The sequence below is a fragment of the Alosa alosa genome, chromosome 24 (assembly GCF_017589495.1).
Source record: "Alosa alosa isolate M-15738 ecotype Scorff River chromosome 24, AALO_Geno_1.1, whole genome shotgun sequence".
Classification (NCBI taxonomy): Eukaryota; Metazoa; Chordata; class Actinopteri; order Clupeiformes; family Clupeidae; genus Alosa; species Alosa alosa.
The window spans coordinates 16,695,168-16,706,200 of record NC_063212.1 but is presented as its reverse complement, the minus strand read 5'-3'; the positions used below and the strand labels follow the sequence as shown (position 1 = coordinate 16,706,200).

Sequence of the window (11,033 nt, the reverse complement as noted above, 5' to 3'; positions counted from 1 at the left end):
TTAGAAAAAATGGCTGATTTAAAGCAGATTAACACTATTGATGTTTCATAGTGGGCCGAGATATAGCCAAATGTGGAACTGGCCTTGCGATGAAGGGGCTGCGCGAACCCGACATGCATGCCGCCCCGTGATTGGCCGGCCCAAGCGGCCCACTAGAGCTTGGTTTTAAGTATGTCCTTAATAGACTAAAATTGAGCCCCACACTCGCTTTTAAGGTATAGAACAATGGCTACTTGTAGACTTTTACAACACATTTCTGCCAGAGACAAAGCATGTATTTCTTGTCATACAGGGCTCGGTGTGTAGGTGTGGCAAGAAGGGTTAAATTGTGAGAGTAACCGACTACGCCATCTGAGGACGTTTACCCCATGAAATACTTCACTAATAGGCCTAATAGTTAGGAGGTTAATTAGGTTAAGTTGCAGGCCTAAGGCAACACAGGTTTGTGACCAAACCAGCAAACCAGGTGTGACGCTCCAGCTTTACCGTGCTGGGCTCATCACTAGTAACCTGACTCTCGCCAGATGAATTTCGTTCTGCCTAGCTCCACTCACATCCATCTGGGATCGGTTCCGTTGAGAGTGATTACAGCACAAGATTGTATGGTCAATCAGGATGCAGGGCAGGAGTTTCATAGATGTGACGTAGCGTAGAAGCGACTGTGAGACTGTTCTCAGCATCTAAGGTTGGCTTCGATGTGAGTGGTTGAAGTAGCACGTCAATAGATGACGGACAAGTGGCTTATCCAATCTTATGCAAGGATTTTTTAATAAGGCCCAGCCTTCTGAAGCACCACTCCAATGGATCGATCCCAGATGGATGAGTGGAGCTAGGCGGAACGAAATTAATCTGGCGAGAGTCAGGTTACATCACTAGCCCACTAGGTCTGTCAGGTTTTGGCTGCTCTTTTGTGTTTGTCTCTCGGCCTGCAGGGGGAGCTCTTGGGTTCTGATGACGTAGCTACTGTAATTGGAGGCGTAATTAGGAGCCGGATAAAACCTGGACCTAGCAGTCCGCAAGAGAACTCTTGCTGGCTCGACATCACACTTGCGGCCGCGCGCCCCACTGACACATCTTTTTGCATTACATTTCATTATGCTGACATACACCACAGTTTTACTTTGGCATACATTTACTGACTTCTGTACATAGTTTATTTAATAAACCTATTTTGCGTTTAATATACTCCGGTGTGGTCTCCCCCTTTTATGTTGTGGTGGCCTTGAGCCAGGAAGTCATGACACCAGGCATGAATCCAAAAAATAGTAATTCGATAAATAATATACAAAAAGACAATTCCCAAAAAGGACAAACAATGTCAATGTCAATTTATGACAAAACATGACGATTTATGACAAAACCCATAACAAATCATAACCCAGGCCAGGGGGATGAAGACATGCGCAAAAAACAAGAAATAACAACAATGAAAAATATTCATTCCTGTGAATAGGTTGCCTTGTGGCACAGGAGAAGCAAACACACAAACAGTGGATTTGAGCGCAAGATAATTAAATGTATTGAAAATAAGCGGAGATGTAACACATGTGCCAAAATACAAATACCCATGATACAAGCAAAATATAAAGAAAAGCGGAACGTCACATGGACACTATAACTATGTCACAAAAGAAATCTCCCAGTCCCAACACTCACAGTGAAGGTATACACAACAAGTGCAATCAAGAGAGGCCTCCATGTGCAGCCAGACCAACTTCAAATGCAAATCATGACAACAGTATAAAACATAATGAAAAGAAAAATAACAAGCCAGTGACCTAGACTTCTCCTCTTCATAAAGAAAATAATATATAGAGAAACGATGAAAATGTTAGACATACATTTAAATATTTGTGCTGCCCTTGGCTGCACACCACAACGGGTGTAGTGGCCCTCTAAGAAAAATACAGGGGTGCCAGGAGCAGGGGCGCCGCTAGGGTTGTATTCCATAGTATGCACCCTGGCAGCACGGCTGGCGGCGCCAATGGGTGTGGGGTGGGTTGGGGAGTGGCCCCTGGGGACCAAACGCTTATTTTCTGTTAAAGTCTAGTGGAGCTAAGTTTCCTGTGTCCCATGACCCGGGAATCATTGACCAAAAATTCAGAACGTTGATGGAAAAAAGAAGAAAAAAATAGCATGGTAGAATGCTAGCAGCGGTCATAATAAACCAGATAAACCAAGAAATCAAAACAAACCCAAAAGAAAGGAGAAAATGAGAGCAATTGCTGGAAAATCTAATAGCTATCCTTAGGCCAATTAAAGAGGCAATATGCAACAATTTTAGCAAAAATAACCTTAATTATACAGGTTGAGAGTCGTTCTGATGGTTCTACAACACTTTTTGGGTCGTTTGGTGGGTGCTTCGTCTCCCCCTAGTGCTTTCTGGTCTCGGTCCGAACACATCCGGATGTAACTCGGCGGAAATACTCGAAAATGTAGTCAGGTTGTAGTTTGAGAAGACTGCAAAACGGACTCCGACTTGGCTTTGTTGCTGTTGAAATTGTAAGTAGCCTACCCTTGGGTGAACTTCGTTTTTTTAATGTGATTTGATAGTCTCTTGAACAATGTGTTTGCTCGACCGTTTTATTGTGAGCCCTATGTGTTTAGCTTGGTTTATTGATGGCTAGCTCGCTAGCTAGTGGGGGTTTAGCGTAGCAGTCACTTGCTACCGAAGCTGCAGGGGGAGCTATGTCGTGAAAAATGCGAGCCCAAATCAGGCTAAAACCCAGAAACAGTGAAGGAATAACCAGACCTGCATAGGGCTTCTTTAAAATGTTTAGTAAGCACAACTCAGTTTTTGTCTTTTGTTGATTATGATTTTGCCTTTTAAGAGCAGAGTTGGAAAGCCAAACATGATAATTGAAATCAAGTAAATTATACTTGAATTGCTAAAGCTTTGCTAGTTAGTTAACCTTACTTAACCTGTTAGTTAACCTTAGTTTTTTACAGAAATGCAAACATGCAAACTGATTGCCTTGAAATTACAGACTAATCTGGAATAAGAATGGCTGGAAAAGTTGGGCAAACAAATGCACTTAGTGCAGTCCACTTACACTACTGAGAATTCCTATTTCACCTAACTTGGTCATTTTAAGTAAAGTATACTGTATGTTTATTAAACACAACACATGTATTGAAGTTGTGCAAACAAATGTTACAGTTAAGCTAACGAATGACATATCCCACATTGCATTTCCAGAATCACCTATTTATTCCCCAGTGTAATAAGCTCAACATAGTTTTGTTTTCAGAAGAAATGTCATAAATCATGAATTCATAAAAACAATGAAAAAAATTGTACCACAAAATTTAATTCAAACAAGAATGTAGGATTTATTGGAAATGTATTAGTTATGTATGTAGAATGCTGTAGTTGTATGGCAAGTTATGACAACACTATCAAAAAAATAATTCCCTTTTAATGTACAGAAAATTGGAAGCCATTAGTGTTCTAGAATGTTCTAGAATGATGACAATGACAGCCTAGGAGGAATTCATTTCTCTTTCTTTCTATCTATAAGGCTCTGTTTCTATGTTCCTCCTTTGGTTTAAATTACATTCTAATGTATTTTCCTCTAAACTATAATGTTGTAAAAGTTATGGATACTTAGAGATTACTTTTAAAAAATGTACACACCCAATTTTTTTACTGTAGGTATATATTATGCACAGGTTACAACAAACCATGTACTTTATAAGAGATAATCAAGTTCAATGGCATCTGCAATTACACAGAAAATATATCAAGAAAATCTAAGAAAGTGGCATAATATTTATACCTTAAAATAAATTAGGCCTAGTAATTCTGATCAAATCACATTTAATCTATCAATATAAAAATTTTGGCTGCCATTTCACACAACATCAAATAATACAATCAGGCAAGCCTATCTATGAAAAACAATTAATACAAGCAATACTCACACACAGAACTGAAAATGTTTGACTAGCTGCCATATATTGACTAGATGCCATATATAAAATTTAGGAGCACAGACAAAAAATTGGGCGCACAGTCAGTTCTGTACTTAACTTACACATAATCTAACATTATACTGCAGCTAACAGTTAAACATGCCAGTGCATCAATTGCGAATATTAAGAATGACTGACAACATTTAGGCTACAGGAAGGATTTTAAAGATCAGTGCTTACTTTATTTTCAGTCTGTTCTATTTTCCTACATTTTGTTAATGTAAAATAATATAATACATTGCCATATTTGCATTTCGCCTGTATATCAAGTATCCTGCCAAATGTAGGCTAATTTATTTATTTGTAAATCCATCTACAGTATAGCTAATCCAAATATGCCCATGGTGACCTATCTGACTGCATACTGCCTAATACTACTACTAAAACAGTCCATTTTCTCTTCCACAAAACCCAACATAGGCTAATCAAGGATATATGTTTTATACTTTTAGTTTTTATTTGAAATATCTGCATTGATGGGGGCAGTAGGCAAATGTCAGGCCTACTTTCGTTTTGCACTTCAGCTTGTATTCGGTGTAAACAAACAAGCATGCGTGGAAGCCTGGAGTTGTCAGTAAGCGTGAATAAAATGGGAGTATTACGGAGGCTACTTTTTGTGCGGTTAAGCTACAGCTATATTGCATATTGCAGCCAATACGTCAACTGGGCTAAAAGGCATGTTAGGTTACCTTTCCTTCTCTCACTGCATTCTCAGAATCTCATCCTGTTCCTCCTATATCCAATGAATTCGGTGGATAGAAGAATTAATTTCTTCAATCTTTGCATCTTGGCTGGCTAGTCTAACTTTCCGCTTTTTCTGCGCTCTCTTGGATTTGATAGAAGCGACTACTAGCGAGTCACAACGCGAAACTGCTAACGTTGATGGGAGGTGTAGTTTTTATGCTGCATTCGCGACGTGATTCTATGGTTTGCACCAGTAATGTTTCTCGATGTTGCGATGTATTTTGTAGACAAATATTGACATGGTTAGAAGTCATTCGCACCAGTGCGCCTAAATATTTTTTGCCCTCGTATGGCATCATTTTTACTCGCATGTGCGCACTGTAGAGCCCTGGTGCACAGCACTACTAGGGGTCGTATGCATTCACTCCAAACAGGTGCTCTTTTGTAGTGGGTGTATGTTCAGGGTAAAAAAAAAAGAGTTTAATAGAAATGTAGTGTGTGATAACAAAGTGAGATGTATACATTAGTGTTGCACGGTGTATCGATACTAAAAAGGTATCATGATGCCTTCACGCAAAAAACGATACGATTTCCGACGTTTTTAGAATCGATACTTTATTGTTGCCAAGTTCTTCTCTTCTGTTTTAGTCTACCCTAAGTGAAACGAGTATGGTTCTCTGGGATAAAGCGAATCTTCCTTCATCAATTAATTTGACGAGACGTAACGAGCTGTAATCATTTTGACGAGACATAACGAGCTGTAATCAATCAATCAACTATCCTCACATTTTTCCCTTTGCAACTGCCAAAGAAATCCCATGAACACGGGAAGGCCTAGGGAAGCCTATACTGTACATCAGATGGCCTAAAGATTAGGCCCCTCTGCATAGCATTCAGTGATTTGCATGCAGTAATTTCAACACTGACCTTGATCTAGCCTAGTTTGGCTATTTAAAGCTACTTTATTGGCAAAACACAACACAATGTAAATGAACTATAACAAAAAATAAAGGACTTAATCATACAAAGTAGGCCTACTATTTTACTGACTATAAAAATAATAATTATGTAGGAAGTTTAGAACCCAGAATTGACCTGCACACTACAAAAGTGCACCGAATTTAACACAAATGACTCATACACTTGGAGGAGGTATGAGTCCTTTCTTTTCCAGATATCTTAGGATTTCGCCGTAGTATCATTTCAGTATCGAGCATCGTGATATTTATGGCAGGTATCGTATCGAAGTCATAATTTTGGTATCGTGACAACACTAGTATACATATGACTATAGAATGTAGTGGTTCAGTGCTAACTGTTTCTCTTCTGCATCAAATTCAGCATTACAGAACACTCTGCTACAATGTTATGAGTACAGAGTAATGTAGATTGCAGATTAGTCAGACAAAGAAGTGGGGATGATTTTACAAGCATAGGATGACATTTGTGTTTCATTGTCTCTTTTCTGTATTTTTGCACCAGAAGACTAGCATCACTGCTAAGACAGCCCATATGCTTAATCACAGTAATGTGGAACTGTTCCATTTGATTACAAATGGTAATTTGTTTTAATTTGGTTTATTTAGTAAGCAAGTGTTTTAAATGTGGTAAAATTAGTTATATTTTTGGCAGGCAGGCTTGATTCTAAATATTAATCTGATTCACAATCATCTTAAATAGCATACAATTCCTGAAGATGTAATATTTAAGTGTTAAGCTGATCTGGGTTAGATTTACTTATGTATAGCCAAAAGGCTGAATAATCGTTTTACAATTTCAACTGTATGATTTGGCTTTGCCAGGCAAATTATACATTATTTTACATGGCATCATGTTTCAATAGCAGTTGCTGCTGTGCTATTAACTTCAGGTGTGGCAAAAGGCAATGATAAAATATAAAGTGCTGCTTTATCCCCTTTGCTAGGATTGAAAAGAGGATACACCATTTCCCTAAAGAAATATTTAATGGTAACAAGATGATGGCGCAGTTTTGTATCATAGAAGGAAAGCCGGCCATTGTCATAATCAAGGAAGATGCCTACTACCTCAGGTCTAGATGCCATAGAGATGTAGTGAGAAGATCCTGATTTGGTGTGGACTCCGTGCTTGTTGTCTGAGTACAGGCACCACAGGCCACTGGTTGGCATGGACTTCTGCTCCCTCATCGTCTGTACTGCTGAGTCTGTTGCCACTCCAACCCACCAGAAGCTCTTGACTTTAGTGTTCTCCTTTTTTAATCCCACCTCCCAGTAGTGCTGTCCACTAGAGAAGTTTGGGCTTCCCAGGATACATAGTTCATAGTCAGTAGCTGGGTCACCACTGTCCCTCATCATTTTACCATCTTTACCAACTTTCAAACAAGCTGGAGCTGCATCCTTGTTAACAACGATGTCCACTGTTGAGGAAATGTAGACAAATATCACAGTAAGGCGTTATATTGTAATAGAGGTTAAATTTGTTCTCCTGTAAATACTGTAAAAATATTGGCAAGCATTGTAATATTTGTATTGTAACAGTGTAAACCATCATCAACCTAATCAAAATGAACAATTTTATAAATTGGTAATGACTGTAGAAAAATTGGGTTAAATTTGTTCTGTTTACAACTGAATCTATTCGGTAAAACATGAAGTCTGTAAAAAAAATGTATAATACCTGCATGATTTTTCATGTCCTCAGAGTATGCAAGCTCCGGAGCTAATAACAAAGCAAAATACTTTTAACGTTAAGTGTTAACAGTTATGTGTTGCAGGGTTATTAATAAACTGAAACACATGCACACATTAATGACACTAGAGGACTGGTTCATGATCCATCATATGCAGATATGCTGTAAGTGAGAGAATTACTTGGAGAGTGAGAGAAACAGAGAGAAAGAGAGAGAACAGTACAGACAGTAATTATTGCCTATATTCATTAAACACAACTCAACAAAAAAGCCAACACAGATAATAGGCCAACCAAGCATACAACATAAACTGAAATGATAAATAACATACATACATGAGTGGAGCTATGGACAGAATCTCACCTTCTTTTAACAGGGTTGTCTTTTCCTCTGCAAAAGAAAAGAAATAGATAACAACAGTTCACATAAGATGACTACCCACAATAGAAATATTGAAGTTCAATTGTATTCTGATTCTAGACTAAAATGTAGTAGAGTGTAACAATGAGCAGCATTTATTCTTACTACTACTAGAATGTTACTGCCATGTTGTTCATACATTGTTCATACTACACTGAAAAAAAACAACATTTCTTTCAAGAAGACATGTAAACCACCAAGACCCGTAACGAGGGATCTGGAATGTTGGTTACCTAGCAACCAAGATGCTGTCTATTGAAAAGGGAACTATTTTTTGATGCGTAAGAACGATGTCGAAATTAACATTTTTAAACAATAATGGGGTGTTTTCAGATTATTTAGTTTGTTGTAGAATTGTTGTATAAAAGCAATATAGCACTCGTGATCGTGGGATTGGTCATGGATATTCCCACGGATGTTGTTCGGCCGTAGCCACGAGGCCGGAGGCCGTTCAATCCCACTCTCACTCGTGCTATATTGCTTAAATAACAAATTGTCTACTGGAGAATGTCACAGTAAATGGCAGAGTAGAATGGAAGAAGTCTTACCTGCTATTCCTAGGGGAATATTTGCTGTTGCTAAAAAAAAGATGATTGCTTTTAGTCACTTAAACATGGAGTGATGAGTTTTTGTCAGACCCTCACAAGGTATGTAGCCAACAGACATGGCTCACATGAATAAATGTACTTTCATTGATTTAAACAACTGTGCGTATGTGTTTTTCTTTTTCTGAGAAATTATAAAGAAAAAAAAAGAAGACATTTCAAACCTTTTTTCGTTTTCATCTTCATGTATAATAGATAGGTAGTCAGTCCTATTATTGCCAGCAGGGCTATGATGAAAGCTACCATCCAAGATGATCCACCTGAATCTGTGACATACACACACACACACACACACACACACACAAAATCTCTTTCTTACCCTCAGGTTCACATTTAGCCTGGGCGGATATCCCTTCACCACAACAATACTTTCTCCAATCAGATGTCAGATGTCTCTCTGCAGATTGGCCATACACCCTGTTATACCCCTTCACACACTTGCACACCTACATCTGCATCTACCTAATGTATTAGCATTTGTCTGTGATCCTAACCTGCAGGCTGTAAGTTGATGTTCATGTCCACCCTGGCCTCCTTCAGGTCCCTTTTCTTGCTGGGCAGAAACACAGAGCAGGAGATCCACCGGGACTCTGAGGGGAGGACCACCCAGCTCAGCACAGTGAACAGACCATCGTCCACCCGGGTGTGAGAGTGGCGCCCAGGCTGGAGCGCTTCTTGGGCCCCCAGAGACCACTGGAGCTGGGGAGCCGGATGCCATCCGGTGGACATGCAGCTCACGTTCATCCGGTCATCTTCAAGCCTTGATAGAGACAGGATCGGAGGGGCCCCGATCACTGTGTGTGTGTGTGTGTGTGTGTGAGAGAGAGAGTGTTTATGACAAAGAGAAATAGTGAAAAAGACAAAAGATGTGAAAGAGAAAATGTGAAATGTGAAAAACATTATTAGATAGAAAAAGAGATTATTTATTATATCTCCATCGGCATGATTAATTGATAGCATACTTTTGAAATGTGACTGGCCACCTCAATAACTTTACTTAGAACAGGATATTTAAGTGTTAGTCGTATGCAGTCCAACTTAGGAAACAACAAAATAAAACAAATTAAAACAAAATGCATGAGTGCATTGATAAACTTCTACTGATAAACTCACCCTCTACTTTGAGAAAGACTGCATCACTGGCATAGTGCTCACTGCTGCTCACATGGCACGTATACTTCCCGGCGTCCTTCAGATTGACATTTTCAATTTGTATTGACACATCCCCTTGTTTAAGGCTACTGGATGGCTCACGGGGCATAAGCCTAGTGCGGTTTTGAATAGAGCTCTGGGTTTTTTGGTCACGGTAGAGCAGCACAGGTGTGTTGTAGCTGTTGCTTCGGTACCAGCGCACCTCCATCCCCTCGGCATCCGTAGTGGGGGAGAGCCAGCACGGCAGAGTGACCGAGTCCCCAAGTGAGACTGTAGCATTGCTGACCAAAACTGAGAATTTCACGCCTTAAATACAAAACAAAGAAAGTTATGTTTTAGTAGGCTATGTGAGTTCATAAAATAGACTAAGTCTACATACATGTCGAAGTCGAACAGTAAGTTAGGCTACTCTTACATTAGACATTCAAGTGATGTCATATGGTTCAAGCTCACTTAGGCCTATGTAGTAAAACATAGAATGAATGTTCTCTGCCTTTAAATGTTGTTGTCTTGTTTCATTTAGTTTTACAATGTAGGCCTATGCTGTATTTGCTAAAAGTTTTATTGGTAGCCTGAATGTAATTAAATCTTAAAAACAAAAATAATTCATGCATGACTCCACGGTGGGTGGAGCTGTGTGAATCACAGTAACACAAAGCGTGGGCGTAGGCTACAATAGCCCAAAAAAGCCAGGTTTTAAAAATATCCCCGTTAGCCTCAAAATGAGTCGCACGTAGCCTACTCACCAGCTGTAGCAACGCCTGCTAGTTGTAGGATGACTATTTGTAGACCTATGAGACACATTGCTGTGAAAGACAACGCAAAGGCTTTAGGATTCGTAGCCTAGGCTATAGTTGACAAAGGAAGCATGCAATCAAATCACCGACGCTGTGCGGTGTTTAAGGAAATTAGCGATACAGATGTCAAGGTTTCTGTGGCAAAATGGATTTAGCTTGGTAAAGAATTCCACAAACGTAGGCTACGACAATTCCAATCTAAAATAAAACCATTTCAAAGACGAGAGCATATCAGGCTATCCAAGAGACTGAACGAAAACGTTCTTCTTTCAGTTTCGTTTTTCCACAGCCAATCAGTTTAAACCATTATCAACCAATAAAATGCATGTAACCTAACCAGCGATATTTGTCCAGCAGAAACCCCAAGATGATGATGATTATAGTTATGATTATGATTGTGATTATGATTATGATTATTAGGCCTAATATTGTGACCAGCGCACAGTGGGAGGTTAAGAATGACAATTAAAAACTAGAAATGCAATTCCAAGGAATTACCAGTGCATGAAAATGCTAAAGTTGTGATGTAAAATATCATGTATAGTTAAAACAGATAATACAGAGATGGTTACTACGGTGATGCTAGGATAGACATGGTGGTTGCATAGCTTAATAAAAGTTGATAGTTTAAAAGTAGACTGTTTAACAGCTGAATGTAGATAGTTTAAAAGTTGTTGATAGACGGTAGATAGTTTAAAAGTTGTTGATAGGCAGCTAGTTTAATAGATAGTT

General features: G+C 39.1%; 1 protein-coding gene across 1 annotated transcript; it reads right to left on the bottom strand.

Annotated features, from left to right (window-relative positions):
- Positions 1-5,866: 5,866 nt before the first annotated feature.
- On the bottom strand, positions 5,867-10,554 carry cabz01076234.2 (butyrophilin subfamily 1 member A1). Its single transcript, XM_048235900.1, has 8 exons — positions 10,251-10,554; positions 9,466-9,810; positions 8,847-9,146; positions 8,517-8,618; positions 8,296-8,325; positions 7,691-7,717; positions 7,315-7,356; positions 5,867-7,054 (listed from the first exon to the last, which is right to left on the bottom strand). Exons 1-8 carry the CDS (start codon positions 10,306-10,308, stop codon positions 6,489-6,491), a joined length of 1,470 nt encoding a protein of 489 aa, XP_048091857.1. The 5' UTR covers positions 10,309-10,554; the 3' UTR covers positions 5,867-6,488.
- Positions 10,555-11,033: the final 479 nt, after the last annotated feature.

Bases quoted from the DNA above. Each gene is read 5' to 3' on its own strand.
- cabz01076234.2 (XM_048235900.1), bottom strand. From the start codon at position 10,308: ATGTGTCTCATAGGTCTACAAATAGTCATCCTACAACTAGCAGGCGTT. The intron at 8,619-8,846 runs GTTAGGATCACA...TGTATGTCACAG, and splicing joins CATCAACTTACAGCCTGCAG to ATTCAGGTGGATCATCTTGG. The intron at 8,326-8,516 runs GTTTGAAATGTC...TCTTTTTTTTAG, and splicing joins GAAGATGAAAACGAAAAAAG to CAACAGCAAATATTCCCCTA.